Here is a 17,236-nt window from a genome sequence, read left to right as displayed (position 1 = left end):
CGATACTCAGTTGTACATAAAATTCAACGAGAATTCAATCAACGAGGCCCTATGGCAAATCAATATCGATCTCGATATGTTATTATTCTTATCAACTATTGTAATAGATGGAACAGAACTTCCCTTGAAAGGAGTTATAAAAAACTTGGGCCTATATCTTGACAATAGTCTTCGTTTCAAAACACACATTTCGCAAACTCTGAAAAGGGGTTATGCAAATTTGAAAATGATATATTCCAACAGAGCATTTCTGAATGAAAAAGAGTAAAATTTTACTCTGCGATGCTTTCGTTTTTTCACATGCCAAACACGCAGACGTGGTGTATGATCCAGGAATTTTAACGATTGACAATTTTAGAAATCAAAAGGTCAAGAATGTACGGCATTAGGTTCTTTACGGGTACGAAGAAATGGAAACACATTTCCCATTTGTTCGGAGATGTGGGTTGATTGAATATGGAATCCAGGCGAACATTCATTCTGCAAAATTTTTTCAAAAAACTTCTTTAAAAAACATTTTTTCTTTTCGAAAAAATATTCTTCAGAACTGACATACACCATCTTAACTTGAGATTCAGGACACATTTAACACAACATAAAACTTTCCTATTCTGCGGATCTTTCACTAACAATATTGCCTACTCATATAATCGAATATCAATTGAATATAAACCTCTGTCATTAGGAAGCTTCAAACAAAAGATAAAAATATATTGTCTTACAATAATTAGATCCAAGTAATCGAATCATGTCGAAATTGATCAACCTTTCTCCAAGCTCAAAAAAATATATATTTTGTAGTTCAATTCCGCTGTTTGTACTCTTGCACTGTTCTTGATAGCATGCTGTTTTTTATCTTTTTCTTATGTTCTTACAGTTGGATGGAAGAGCAATCTCTGCGATGATTTATCATACGCAGATATTGAATCCTGCCATTTGTTTGGTTGTAATTGTGTGGAACCATCAATAAAAGCCATTATTGTTATTATCATCATCATTATTAATATCAAAGAGACCATTGTGAATCCTAGAGTGGAGCCTTCGAAGATGGCTTAAAGGAAGCATTCATTTAGAGATTATCTACTACAAATATATCTGTAAGGTTCTGAAGGTCCATATTGATTTCCTCTGCTGAAGTTTGCAAGTTGTTATAAGAAAAAAAAAAACCGAGTATCATCAGCATCCTGGTGAATAAAACAAGTCTGAAATGTCCAGTGAGAATGATAGAGGTCCAAGAATCGAACCTTGAGGAACTCCATGAGTTACGAGAAATATATCTGAATATTGATCATCTAAATATATGGTTTGGTTTCGATGACTGGGGTAGCTTTTCAAAGGTTCCACAAATCCATCGCTAAATCCATAATATGCCAGCTCATTGCACAACATATGATGATCAGTGGACATGAATAAATCCTTTAATGACTGCCGTAGAAGGGCTGTGAAGTATTCGGAAACTAGATTCAGTTATGATATGAAATTCGTTCATGAAGAGTTTCATTTAAGCCGTAAAATCAGCTCAAAAACATCAAGCAATAATGGAAATTCAGTAATAGGCCTTAAATAATACAGTTTGGTAAGGGAAAAACAGTGGCTTGTTTCCAAACTTATTGAACATGCTTTTTTTCTGAAATGGTGTTGAAAATATGAGATGGTTGAATGATAAGATAGTTCCCAACGACTTATAGCATAACAAGTGAAATATAATCAAATCTAATGCAATCTGATTCTTTTTATATTATTCAGATATTGCCTGACTTGAAAAGGTGACACTTAGGTTTATCTCAGTTCCGGTATATGTCAAGAAGTCGGTTGATCTGTTTTAGATGACTGAACCGGCTGAAATTACTGAACTTTAAAACACGATATCAACTGTACCAATATATTCAGATGAGTTAGTTCAAACTAGAAATAATACCCGAAATGAAAATGAGAAACAATGTATTATTCAGAAATGCCAATTTTCGAAAGAATCAAGTCATTGGGATGCGAAATGCAAATTGAAAGTAATAATATCATTTATCATTTCTTCTAGTTTCATTCACCATTTTTATATCAGCGCCTAGAAACATAATAGTAGAAGTGATGATAACTTCTTTCGCAAAAACGCCATCTATGGACAACAAGACGAAACCTGAGCCCAGAAACAAAGCATTCAAGATCTAACATCCATATCTGAAATTCATAGATGGCCATAGCTGTCACCTTCGTACTGAGAATTGTCCTTCAAGGACAGTTGAGTTCAGCAATACATTCATGGTTCAGCATGGCATCACTGATGAGACTGTTGGCGAGTCGAAATTGCACTGGATTGCGATTGCTCTATAACCGATTGTCAGAATTAACATATTCAATTATTGTTAGAATATAAGAAATTTTATATTTATTTTCGATGCAAGTATACAGGGTATTCCATATTCGATGTTCTATCAGAAGTAGCTATAGAAAAAATATGTGAGTTTCAAATTTCGGTTACCTATGTAGGTGGATGTGATCTATCGTTTGAAAATATTTTCATCACTGCACTGTTGCCACATCTACATATAACAGACATCAACTCGTAAATTTCAAATGGAACACCCTATATATTATATCAGTTTTGAATTCTGCATCAAAATCCAAATTACTTTTGTTGAGCATGTTCTATACCTATCTCTCATCGTTTTTAAAATATTAATTATATAGCACCATCAAACAACATAATTCTAAGCACGAATTGAAGAACCCGGAACATCAATACAATACAAGGAACAGACAACTCACATACTTGACTCCTTTTATGGGAAAATCGAAAGGACAAGAAGTGTGACATATTTGAGTCCCAAACTATACCAATTTCGTCCAGCTGAAATTCAAAATATTTCAAGGCCAACTACATTCAAGTATCACCTGAAATTGTATATTTTCTCATTGCCCAGAACAACAATTCACAGTCTTATTGACTAATATATATATATATATATATATATATATATATATATATATATATATATATATATATATAGGCGACAATAGCCAGAAACACGTGTCCGCGGTTTGACCCCCTTTTTTGAGTGTTGTGTCCAAAAATTGTTCAATTTTTGATTTATATCATGCACACTCGATAAAATCTCTATTTGTATTTATCCTGGACCCGGATGTCACGCAGGTAGCTATAGCTGCCTCCGTGGTCATGTTAGATGTAGCCTGGCTCCTGTTGTTGACTCCGTGGGTTTGTGTTGTTTCCTGATTTCGGCAAACAAGTGTTTCCCATCTTTTCACTTGGCTGCACCGCGCTGATGAGGCCAATAGCCAGAAACACGTGTCTGCGGTTTGACCCCCTTTTTTGAGTGTTGTGTCCACAAATTGTTTAATTATATATATATATATATATATATATATATATATATATATATATATATATATATATATATATATATATATATATATATATATATGTTTAATATTTAATATCGCATGAATAAACTGATACATTGATCCTCAAATTCTGGCAACATTAAGATAAGGTATGACGGTTGCAATTTCAGAATGGAATTCAACTCTTATTTCATACAGTATGTCTGAAAAATACGTCTCAATCTGTATCTTTGATGAGATATGAATTATCTTATAATTTTTTTGCTTCTATACAAATATAACCTTTCAAATACAAAATTTGGTGAAAAATATATTATTGAGCACATCGAATAATAAATAATTATTTTACATTAGTTCAGAAAATTTTAATGAAATACATGAATGAAATTTCATCATGGGGGTATGACAAACATTATTATCTTGACACATAAACGAAAGCTTCAAAATTGAATTGATAACAAAAATACTTCTACACTAGAAAACAAGATATAATATTGTGAAACTAGCTTCGCAATTATTTGACATTTGATACTGATATGACAAAAATTCAGTAGCTCAGGTGCTTGAAATGCTGACCAGTCACTTGTAAACATTGATGGATTGATATTATTACGTGATCAGTCGTGGTTCTGCGGATTTCCGACGGCTTGATTGTACTTTCAAAATAATCATTTATTCATGTCTAACCCGATCTGTTAGTTCCTGTTTCGTATTAATAGGTGTTCTATATACCTCTTCTTTGATTTTTCCCGAGGTGAAAATCTAGGGGAGTCAGATCCGGTGATTGAAGCGGTCAAATCCAAGGACCTAAACGACGTATCCACCGATCTTCGAACATATCGGTTAGTTCCCTACTCACTTCACGTGTGTAATGTCCAGGAGCTCTATTCAACTGATACCAACAATTCCGAGACAAGATCAGTGGCAAATTGTCCAGAAAATCAGTCACAGTCGATCTCAGCATGAAAGCATACAAATATCCTAAAATGTTTATTTCATTTTCCAAATCACCAGTCACCGGACTCACTCGGTTTTTTGAGGAACGAAGTTTTCCATAGTTGAGGTAATTTCGTTCAAGTCTTCTGAATTTTCTTTCATTCATTGTCGGTAAACTAGGATATAACTTATTAAATCTTCTACAGGTCCTTGATATGAGTTTAACGCACTCTCCATGAACATAAAACAAGTTAAGGATTTCAGAGTTCGAATAATCATTATTATCCATCTTCACTACTCCATTATGACAGTCGGACAGTTTACACTTGAGGAAGCTATTGTATAGCGAAACGCTTGTCGCGGTTTGCGTAAAACCCTTCATAGTGAAAATCATATAATGAACTGTATTGATTAGTTTTAAACAAGTTATTGTCAAATAAATTATTTTATTCTTTAAATTAGACTTGGATCATGACACACCATTATCTTTGCCAAAATTTAGTTCCGAAATTCAAAATTTATGTTCAAAACTCTTTTGATATTCGGGTAGATGATTGGAAATAGAAAAAGATTCACCATAAGTATGTGTTGAATATCTCAGACTGATTTGATAATATTCAAAAGTATTTCTTGTAAAAACAATCTCAGTTTGTCACAGTAATTTTCAATCTGGAGGAGTAAATTTTCGAAAGCCCGATACCTACGTCATTTTTGCAAATTCAATAATATACAAGGTGTTCTATTTGAAAAAATTTAGTTATGGTCATTTATCAAAGATACAAATTGAGACGTATTTTTCAGACATTCCGTATAAAATTAGATTTGAATTTCGTTCTAAAATAACAACTACCATACATTATCTCAAACTTGTCGGAATTTGAGTTCGATGTATCAGTTATTTCATGCGATATTAAATATTAAAAATACCATGTTTTCGTCAAAAAAAATTACAGAATAATAATTATTTTTAAAACGTTGAGAGATAGGTAGATATAGAATATGTTTGACAAAAGTAATTTGGATTTCGGTGCATAATTCAAAAATGATATAATATATAGGTTGTTCCATTTGAAATTTCCAAGTTGATATCTATTACATGTAGATGTGGCAACAATGCGGAAATGGAAATATTTTCAAACAATAGATCACAGCCACCTACATCGGTAACCAAAATTTGAAACTACATCTTTTTGTCCTTTCTAGTACACCTAACAGACCATCGAATATGAAATACCCTGTATATGCACGCAAGAGGATGCCACTGATATAGTGGTTGAATCAGATTTGGCAACTATGTAATATAGTATAAAGTATGTGTATAGTAGTCATTTTCATGACATTGCATGAAATTCTTTTTGGATTTAGTTAATTGCAAAGAAAAGTTTCATTTCGTTTATGTTCAGAGATCATAGTAATTGAATGATCGTTTATGAAACTAGACTGTGACTCACTCGATCCTCGTAGACAACCTCCACATATTCATTTGTCAATTACAATATTCAATATGAAAAGTGAAATATTGTTTATTCATTAACTTCCGCCAGTGGTGAATATGATTTGTTATTCATGTTTTCAATGTCGTCTATCTGTATTTATGTTATTTTCGTATACTCGAATTTTGGCCCGTGTGAATAGTTCCTTACTAAAATATATGTTAAAAAATTATCGCTTCAAGTTGCAATATGCTAGAGAAAGTCAATATTTCAAAAATATAGTTATTCAGATATAATAAATTGACACTTGATATTTTCTCAAATTCTAGAAACAAATTTCACAACAAAACACTTATGTTTTGAACTTTTAACACCGTCTCAAGCTTTGAAGCTCCAATAAATTAAAATAACACACACTCTGTAACGTAGTAAATTCCTGTTTCTGACTTCCCTGGTCACAACTACTCCTCTGGGAAAAGTCGAAAATATATAGTTCAACACTGCTGCTATCGATTACAGATTTCTTTAACGGATTCCATAAATCGCTGTTTCTCAAGTTCTGAAATAAACGTGAAAGTTTATAGACGTTTGAGATTCGAGAATACAAACAACAGCTCCTATTTTCCCGGTTGTAATTGATGTTATACTGACACTCTTCTCTAGGTAAACAAGAAACACCAGATAATCGATTTTCAGAGGAAATTAATTTATGTCTTTACAAAAAACGTTACACTTCTTGTATAGAAAAATAGATATACAGGGTGATCAATCGAAAACGTACCACAAGACATGACTGACAGGAAAGAAACTCCGAAAATAATAATAATAAATGAATTTATAGACAACAGAAATAACATGATACAATATGGAGTGAAAGTCGTTAAGTTTATTTGTTAGGGCGATATGTTCTGGCTAATAAAAGATTAACATCTCATAAAAACTATTCAAAGTTATCCGCACTCATGTTTGTTACAGGTTCCAGCCAAGATTTCGCACACCCTTCTGAAAAATCAGTCACTCGCTGCATCACGACAGATGGCGAAATCAAAACAATACCGAAGCGAAGTGCCGAAGAAACCGAAGCTGCTCACGACCTTCTTTCTCTCTCGCAAAGCCTACCGCCACTGCAACCTCCGAGCGTGGTCATGATACACCATACCATACCCTCAGAAGAAGACCCACCGAGCCCCACACACTGCTATCGACCTCTTTCTCCAGAAGTCAGTCCTCAAAAAATCGCTCCCAAGCCTTTGAGTCAACAACCGCTTGTGCAACATCCAATCCACCAAATCCACCAACCAACACCAATTCGTGCCACGCCTGTCATCGTCCAAACCACGCAGCAGGTAGTAGTTCCCTGCCCCATCGTTTACGTAGTGGAAGTCCCTGGAGCAGTACCTACACCTCCAACTTCAGAATGCTCTTCAGATGCTGAAAACCTCCACATGGGCTTCGTGGAGTCGATGAATCAGAACGTAACCGTTATCACGGAACAAAGCGATGACATTATCATCCTTCCCTTGTCTCCGGAGCCAGAAGCAACTCGAGAGGAGTTTCAGAATAAAGCGGTGGTGGCATCTTCGCATCTGAACATTCCGGACCGGCGGAAAAGGAGCAACAAAAAGACCAATAAATTACACAAAACTTCAAAAAACAACAATGATAACTCGGCCAGCGATAACAATCTTGATTGCAGCAGTTCTGAAATTAATTCTACTTCCAAAACGGTAAGTCGTTCTTGGTGTCATATATTTCAATGCGTTTCATTTGGTCTCCTCCCGTTATTTATGGTACATAAACAGTGAAGCTGAAATGGGATTTAGTAGCCTGGATGTTTGTTTTGGTTGGTTTCCGAGTTTTGTTGTGGTCTTCTTCAGTAATCGTCGTTTTGACTGCAACTGCGGCAGTCATCTGTGATATATAATATTTGCTGTCTTGCATTGGAAGTTGGAGAGATTAGTTACTCACATTCCATCTATCTAAATTCGATACTTATCTCACAGTATTTTGATCATGAGTGTTTTTGACTTGATTTTGCTCACAGTGGGTTATTCCACTGCGGTTCATTTGATAATTGAACTCTATTGTGACAAAGGTTGATGCGCTAATATTACAGCGCAGCCGTTTGGAGGACTGAATCCAGAAAAGCATATTGGTTAAACAGAAACTAATCTACATTGAGTACTGGGTAATTATTTCCAGTTTTCAACGAAAGCCGTGTGAGTATTCAACCAAAACCAAATCATTCAACGCCTGTGATCACTCAAACCACGTAGCACACCTCAGAATACAGTTCATATGCCGATGATGGGATTCATGGAGAATCATATCGTCACAGTTATCACAGTACAGAGCGACGACGTTATCGTCCTCCCACTGTCCCCGGAGTTTGAAGCAACCAGAGGGGAGTTGTTTCAACATTGAACGAAGGTGGCATCTTCGCATCTCAATATTCCGGACCAACGGAGAAGAAGCAACAAAAGGACCAGTAAAGTAGCTAGACATCGAAAAACAACAATGATAGCACGGCTAGCGATAACAATATTGATTTTAGCAACTCTGAAATTATGTCGACTTCGAAAACTGTAAGTCGGTTTCAGTGTCTCGAATTTCGAATGTCTGGTTTGCCATTTATATTGGATGCATTCTTCGGGTGTTGTACTTTGATATTCGAGCGGTGACACAATAGATATTTCGAAATGGGTTTCTGGAGCAGGGCAATAATTTTATTCGCTTTCATTTCGTCGCGTCCTTCGGGTACGCGACGAAAAACTTGTAAATGATTTGGGAGTTTGAAATTGACTATGAAATTAAATAGTTCAATAATTGTAAGGACCAAGCATTTTTCATGATGAAATATATCAGAATGGGAATTCATGTGTAAATAGGTAAACCCAGTTTAACAGAAAATTTGCAACAAACCGAAATACTTCCAAAGATACGAATAGCAATGCATTTCAAATTGAAAGTAAAATCATTATAATCCAAGAGAAATTGAATTTTTTCACTGAGGACTATTTATCATAGTTGGTAGCTCAGAAATGACCCTTTTTTTTCTGAGTATATTTTTAGGGGATTGAAGATAGCTAGTTTTCAAGGCCACCAATTTGTCTCTTGAATGCTTCATACTTTGCCATAAATATCTAGAAGAAATTCAATTATGTAATTAGCATGATCTCCATCAATTATTGATTTACTATATTGCTTTAATTGAACTTTTGAAATTCGGTGTTTCTAATGAAAAAATTACAGTGTTTCAAATATTCTGAACTATTTAGAAATGTAGTAAACATTGAACAAAAGTAATTTTTTGTGAAGGAAAGCGCAGTATTCCCTAATGAATTTTCTAGAAATTTTCAACATCCACAATATAAAAAAATGAAAATACATTCAAATTTTTTCTTTTTTAGATAAAGTTCAATGGAAAACTATGAGTTTTATTAATATGGAAACGGCAGGTGCACTAATATTGCACCACAGTTGTTCAATGAACCAAATCCATATAAGCGTATTAACCGAAAATACATCATTGAAGTGAAATTCAAGAAGACAGGATCTGTGGAAAATGAACCTCAACAAGTGGGTGAAAAAAATTTACTTTTCAGTCACGTCATTATTGATCCTCCTAGGTAATTGACTACGAGTTCTAACATGGGCCCTCCAATAGTTTGAAAAATTTAAAATCTATTAGTTACACACAAACAAATTTTATCTTATTCACAACTTTCGCTATATAGGCTTTAGTTCAGGTAGGTAATGTTTACCAAAAATTGAAAATACTTTTTTTTGCGTAGTCAGGAGTGATTCTATGCCAAAGTTGGCATAACATACAAATTACAACTGAAAACTAAGAATATCGAGGAAATTCATAAAATCGTTTTGTTTCTTTCAAGAAATCAATCAAAATACTTCATTTTTGTTTCCGTCAATACTATAGTTCGTGACTGAAAATTGAAAAGAACTTACTTTTTATTGGAAATGGTGAAAATATATACCAATTGAGTATATCAACATATCACTTCAACTTTTGTCATAATTTCAATGGTTCAGAAAGAATAGGTTGAAATGATAGTGTTTGAGTGTTTGAAGGTAAACCATTGAAATAACTATTATTTGGTTGAATTTTGATCCAAGGATCAACACTCAAGCTGAGGAAAATTACCTATTCAGAAACTCCCAAGCTCTTCAACTTCTACATGGTAGATAAAGTTGTTCTGAAAAAGAAAACAAGCCTGAAAGTGAAGGCGATGACATACCCTCCTGAGTTCTATCTTCGGAATTAACTGAAGACAATCCTCGAATATCAAAGATGAAAGAGGCTCTCCAAGGTGGTCAGTTGCAAAGTCACGTTCGGTGGTCGATGTTGAAGCTCACCTTTGTAAATGACCGCCTTGAGGAGTCTCGTTCATCTTTGACATTCTAGGATTGAGTCTTCCGTCGATCTCATAGATGGCGGCTTCTCAGAAGAATTTTTTTTCACCGTAGTGTGCGCATTCGGCAGAGCGTGCCAGCATTTTCAATCAACGACCAATCCGCACGTCGTGGGGTAAGTGATCATTGGGTCCGAGAATTATGTGCCCTGAGCAAGCACAGTGAGCAAAGAATGACAGCCCTCTGCATCTGTCCGGGTGAAATTTCTGCTTTACTGCGGCAAGCCGGTACGATTTTAAAATTTGAGAGTAGAAAGGGCATCATTCCAACAAGGGCTCCAATAATCAGAACAACCATCTTGGCAGAGTGGTCTGGATAGAGTCTGCGGAGTCCGAAGAGAAAATCTCGATATTCAATCCGTTTTTCCTTTTTTTTTTCGGACGATATTCGTCTCGCCAGGAGCTGAAAACTCCACGACAAATATCGTCTTGCTCTGGTGGTCGAGAAGGACTACATCAGGCTTATTAGCTTGTATGGGCCTGAGGGTGGAGAACGAATAGTACCAATAAATTCAGCACTTCTCGTTTCTTATAACGGATGCAATATTTCCCGGAGCGTAGGGCAACACCAGTGTCTCGTCAATACCGTAAGAGTGTCGTAGATGGTAATATAGCACTCTTAGGGCCGCGTTATGTCGATGGATATAGGCCGAAACCGCATATGTTGGACATGCTGAAAGCAAGTACATTCGGGTCTCGGGCACCTCGCGGCAGGCCCTGCACCTTGTGTCAGGAATATCTATATCCATCACGCGATTGCGGATAATATGCTTGAATTCTTGTTATAAGTTGTTTACAAACATCTTATACACACGAATACTCACCGCAGTTGACCGAGTGTTCGAGCGGATATATGAGGAGAGAGGGTTGAAGAGGGGAGTCGCTGGATGTAAAGAGAACCTGCTCATCGATAGATGTGTAACGCAGGACTCAATACAATATAAGCGTAACCTCTATATGGCTTGGATCTATTACCGTAAGGCATTTGATACAATATCGCATAAGCTTATGTTACATTCGCTCAGATGCCTACCAGTACCCGACAAATTAGTGAGGCGCATTGAACAACTGATACCAATTTGGCGAACTCGCTTCACCATAACATCTGATCAAGCAAGAGTCCAAACAGGGTGGGTCACCTTCTCTTCTGCATCTCACTATTGACATTATCCGTTGCGCTCAGAAATACTCGAGGGTATAACTGTGGCACCCCCGAAAACCGGAGGCCCAAGGTCACCCATTTATTTTATATGGATGATCTTAAACTTCATGCCTCTGGAGAGAAGGATCTCCATCAGTCCTTGAGGGTGGTGAAAGAGTACACGCATGCTATCGATATGAAATTTGGGATAGACAAATGTGTAATGGTCCATCTAAAAAAGGACGATGCGGGGACTACGGAGAGGATGTGCAGCTCGTAGATGGAAGCATCCTACACCATTTGGATGTCGAAGAGACCTATACTTACCTCGGGGTGGAACAACTCCACTCACAAGAGATAATAGCAGTAAAGAATTCTCTCAGCGGTAAATATCAGCACAAACTTCGACAGATCTGGTCATCGGGGAAGAACGAAGTTGCTGCAACAAATATGCTGCCATTCCGATCTTATTCTACTCGTTTGGAGTAGTGACGTGGACTCGGGAGGAGCTGTATCAACTCGACGTGAAGACCCGAAAACTGATTAATCTCTATAGAAGTTTGCATCCCAAATCGTCCGTTCCACGGTTGTACTTCCCAAAACAACAGGAAGGCCGTGGACTTTTGTACTGGATATAGCCTGTAAAATTGTCAACAATTCGGATCCCCTTCCTCTGCATGGTCCGTGACCATGAGAGAGCAGGAATTGGAGTATTTCTCTTTAGGGCAGCTGCCCGAGCAGCTTATGAACTCGGTTTAGTTTTCGACACTAAAAAAGGTGATCACAACTCTGTTACCGAGTTGGAACCCGTTCAGCAAAAAGCTCATGTCAAAGTCGCAGAGATCACTTCACTTCTGCAGAAACACAAGGATAAGCAATGCATGGGATCTTCTTCAATAATATTGGAGACCTTGGCTTATCAATACGCTTGACGTTCACTTTTCTCAGGTCGAGTGGGCTGAAGTCGAAAGCTGAGGGGAAACTCAGACTCTATTCAGATCACTCTGTCAAGATGGTTGTTCTTTCACACCATTGAAAACCTTGGCTTATCAAAGTGCCTGACCTTTGCTTTCCTTAGGTCGAGTGGGCTGAAGTCGGAAACTGAGGGGTTCATCATGGCTTGCCAGGATGGTGTCTACAACACTAAAAAGATTATTATCATTATTATTATATATCACATGAGTCAAATGAGATGTCTTGTGTGAAATCGCAAAATGACATTCAATAATAACTCTGTAAATAGTCAAGTCAGAAGAGTGGTTAATTCAATGGAAATATAAATGGAGTTGACATATTTTACAAACTTCTGCCAAAATCTACTTGTACCAATGAAATAGACTTACATTCTCGTATCCAGTATATGAAACTGTTCATCAGCTGATTATTATGAATTTGATTTTCCGTAAAAATTTCAACAAGGAACAGTCTCCGAAAGTTTTTTATTATTAGCCCTTCACTGCAAGAATGAAATCTTTTTTTTGAATCAAAAATAAATTTCACGAGTGCAGCCGTTACTACGTAGTAGGAGATCATCATAAAAAATGAGAAATAAACCTTTGTTTTTTATCACTTTTATTTGTAACTAACTTTAATGCAGGTTCGTCCTATGAGGACATTCCCAAACGAATACAAGCAAATCTAGCAAATAAGGCGAATCAAGCAAATCTAGAGTTTCTTGTTTCACTACTGGGTTGACAAGATTTCTAAGAGAGACTCAACCAGAGTAAAATATTCAAATGATCTATATGAGTTCATTCATAATTAATGTTCAACTTTCTTTCCAGAAATTTTTCAAAGTCGTGGAAGACGAAGAGGATGAAGAAATCGACGTCGAAGGTACCAGCGACCTGGACCCATCGAAAAACCGTTACGTGTGTGGCGAATGCGGAAAGCAGTACGCCACCTCCAGCAACCTTTCCAGGCACAAACAAACCCACCGGAGTCTAGACTCGCAATCCGCGAAGAAGTGCATAACTTGCGGAAAGGCTTACGTCAGCATGCCCGCCCTGGCCATGCACCTCCTCACCCACAAGCTCTCCCACAGCTGCGGGATCTGCGGTAAGCAATTCTCGCGGCCGTGGTTGCTCCAAGGCCACCTCAGATCGCACACAGGCGAAAAGCCTTACGGTTGCGCGCACTGCGGTAAGGCCTTCGCTGACAGGTCGAACCTGCGCGCGCACATGCAGACGCATTCAACCGACAAGAATTTCAGCTGTTCGAAGTGTCAAAAAACTTTCGCTTTGAAATCGTATCTCAATAAACATCTGGAATCCGCGTGTATGGTTTTCGATTCGAAGACGCAGCGGTATAAGAAACTTACGGTTCACGCCGAAACTCAAACAACTATTGTTGTTGACTGAGTTTGATATTTTCACTGCGCTATGCTCAAAATTTTCACCAATTGGATATTTTTTACGTTTAGCAAAATTGATATTGGTAATTTCTAACTCTTGAGTAGGTTTTAAGAGTTGATATATGCTGTAGTTGCATCTGATTCACCCTTTTGCTATGATTCAAGATTTTTTCTTCAAGTACGACTCTTCCGTAGTTTTCAATTTGTAGAAATTTATTTTATATCGATAAAAATTGATCAATGTTAGACTGAGTAACTGACATATTTTTCATTCCTAATCGATTTCCTAAATCACTCCTTCCTGGGTTATGCAAGTCATTGTAATTAATTTATTTTTTACTATGATACATTCAACAGGCTTAGTTAGGCCCATCAAAAGGAGTATACATTGATAAAGCAGGTAATTATTTCTAGATAAATGGAAGTATAAGTGAACATTTTGATAATTATTTAGGAACTAATCCACACAAACTATTTCTAAATTGATTTAGGGTAGAAAGAGGGGAGAAAGTATTTATTGACACTTCGGCACATAGAGGTAACAGGACTGTAGAAATGGTGCTGAGAATTGGGTACATCAATGCGGAATGTGACATTTGATATGGACGTATATCAAGGGATATTATTATTTCACTTGGGAACATAGCGTTGGTGAATCCATGGCACCATTGATCAGTTTATATATGTAAATCAGATCTGCAATTTCTCGTCTTTTTCTCAATGTACACAAAATTAAATTCATTCAGAAAACAAATGACAAATTTTTAATATGAAACCGGATAGTTTCCATGATTTTCTATAATACGCAAACTTGAGGAATTTCTTCTGAACACCTTCTATAGCATCAAAGTTTGTTTGATTAGGATTCCAGACAGAACTACAATACTCTAGTTTACTATGTACCAAACTATAGTGACCCGACCGAATACAATCAGATGATCTGAACTCCCTGCGAATATCGATCAAAAAGTCTCAATAAAATTTTTCAAATTACAAGAATCATAGTAAGTTTCAATCTCTACAAGGCGACATTCTGATAAAGTTTCATTTGACATATATTGAATCTCCATTCGTGGTGAATTTCATTACAATTACTGTTAATTTTACATCAAATATAATTTCAAATCGGATTGAAAAAATACAATTCCGATATTTAAAAAATGTACCCAATCACTGATTCGACATTATTTCATAAGCAATATCATGACTGATAGAAATTCGAATTGATTTTGGATCATTCTTCAAAAATTGAGTCATATTGGATCCAAAATGTTTGGTGATGTTTTCAAAATGAAATGAGAAGTTGATACGATGGGTGAAGGGTCAAAATTCGGTACAACAAACTCCTTGTACCCTCAATACTACCGAGCAAAGTCTAAATTGCCAAAAAGGACTCGTTTATTTAGGAAGACTATACATATTGTCTCTGGTCTGGATTCCAGGCCATACTGGCCAGGAAAGCAATGAGGCTGGTGACTCCCTTGCAATGGAGGGTGCTGCAAGTAGCTTCATCGTATCAGAACCAGTCATTGGCATCGCTCTAAGCTTTGCCAAACAAACATTGAACACCTGGATTCCAGGATTGGCTCACTCCAAAGTATATTACTGGAATTCCGTTATTCCAACACCTCGACACGTGTATCGATCACCAAGTGATCATCTTCAAGAGGAACATTAAACTAAATATACAGTTTGGTGTTGGGAAAAAATTCCAATATATTCATAACTACACCAAAGGTTCCAAACAGTGCATCATCACTTCAAGGTGATTTTTTCACTCTTCGAAGCTTGATACCAAACAGTTTTACTACAGTAGGGATGAACTACGATGTCTAACAGGGCTTCTTATATTGGTCACTGTCATTTGAATCATCATATGCAGAGACTCGGACTGTCGGAAGGCAGTGTGTATCGCCTCTGTTTGAAAAATGATTGAACAGCAGAGCACATACATTTTGCCTGCCCTGCTAGAGAGTTTGGCAGTGCCGTACTATCACCATCTGACGTGAAAGACCACTTCTCATAGAAATTAATAGACTTCGTTAAAAATCTGGCTTCATTTGGTCGAGTTTTAATAGGTGTGAGCCACAATGAACCCTTGTGGGTTGCGGTGGAGGGTCGAATACATTCACACACTTTTGACCTAACCTAACCTAACCTAACCTTCAAGACTCAAATACATTTCAAACAGAAATGTGCTAAATAGAACCTGGTATTGGTGAATCCTTCAAATGTGCATATTATCAGTCAGTCTGGTGACTTTTAAAATGTGGATTTTAGCTGACTCAGACCTGTAAGACGATCACTATGGTAACTGTAACATTGAAACCTCGAAATTGATTAGTATTATAGGTGAAATATCTGCACTGGAAGGCTAAAAAGTTATTTTGAATATCACATGTAGCCCCATATAAAATTTTTGATTTTCTCAAACAACTTCTGAATCTTTCCGACAGAATCAATTGTAGATAATGGCAGATAGTCGTTTGGAGAAATTCACTCCTGAAAACAGGTGTATAGTAAATAGTTATTGTCTCTATTGAATAATAGAGCAACAACACCAAATACCATCCTTTGAATCCGTTCTGCTATGAACAGGAGACGATATTTTTTTCTATTCATGATAATCATTACAAATTCTCACAATATAGAATTATTTTTCAATAATTGTTATTTCCAATAACAACAAAAATTAATTTATGTAGAACCTGGTGAAACAACATATTGTAAGTTTTGGCGAGTATCATATTCAACAACACCTAGAAGTTTTTCAGAAGTCATTGATTACATAATATAAGTTTATTAAACAAACACACATTCAAGGATTGAAATGGCTAAATGCGCCGTACGGAAGCTAAGGTCAAGAAAACCTAGAGAGAGAGAGGGAGAGAGAGAGAGAGGATTGATAAAGATGACAATGTTGTACTCAGTACATTATTTAGAGACTCCACTTGAAGAAATTAAACGAATATTGAATTATAACACAGGGATGAATCAAATAATACAAGCTTCGTAGCTCTTAGATTTCAATTTCATCAGATATCTTAAAATTTCAAGATAAAAGGCGTAAAGACTACAGTAGTCCGGCAATAATGAGCAATATTAAAATACTGAGAAAAAAAACGCTTATACTTACGTACGTAAAACTCACAAAATAATTTCGATTTTCGAAATTTAAAAGCAACGAAATTATAGTTGTAGACGTCAATTCCTAAAATGTTATTGTATACCCAGTATAATCACACGTAATATATTACAGAAAGTGAAATTAAGTGAGATAGTTCATTAGTATTTTGAATAGTGTTAATATGAGCTAGTCCAAAACTGCTTTAAGTCGTTAGTACATCCATAATTTATTCATTTATTTATTTATTCATTTATGTATTTATTTATTTATTTATTTATTTATTTATTCACTTATTTGTTCATTTATCTATTTGATTATTCAATTGTTCAATGCCAACCAAAATTTTAATCAAATATAATCAGCGTCCTCTTTGATTTTTCACACAGAATTGAATAAAAAATTTGTTCGTAAATAAAACTGAATTTTTTCCTGCTCCATTGTTGTTATTTTTTATGAAGA

General features: G+C 36.1%; 1 protein-coding gene across 1 annotated transcript; it reads left to right on the top strand.

Moving 5' to 3' along the window:
* Nucleotides 1–6,649: 6,649 nt before the first annotated feature.
* On the top strand, nucleotides 6,650–14,145 carry LOC111512011 (uncharacterized). Its single transcript, XM_074182517.1, has 2 exons — nucleotides 6,650–7,516; nucleotides 13,082–14,145. Exons 1-2 carry the CDS (start codon nucleotides 6,689–6,691, stop codon nucleotides 13,655–13,657), a joined length of 1,404 nt encoding a protein of 467 aa, XP_074038618.1. The 5' UTR covers nucleotides 6,650–6,688; the 3' UTR covers nucleotides 13,658–14,145.
* The last annotated feature ends 3,091 nt before the right edge of the window (nucleotides 14,146–17,236 follow it).

This window comes from Leptinotarsa decemlineata, unplaced genomic scaffold (assembly GCF_025532065.1).
Source record: "Leptinotarsa decemlineata unplaced genomic scaffold, Ldec_3_MD MMD2_tig00026328_RagTag_RagTag, whole genome shotgun sequence".
Taxonomy (NCBI): Eukaryota; Metazoa; Arthropoda; class Insecta; order Coleoptera; family Chrysomelidae; genus Leptinotarsa; species Leptinotarsa decemlineata.
Note: the sequence above shows the minus strand (reverse complement) of the source record. Positions and strands in the feature narration are given on the sequence as shown.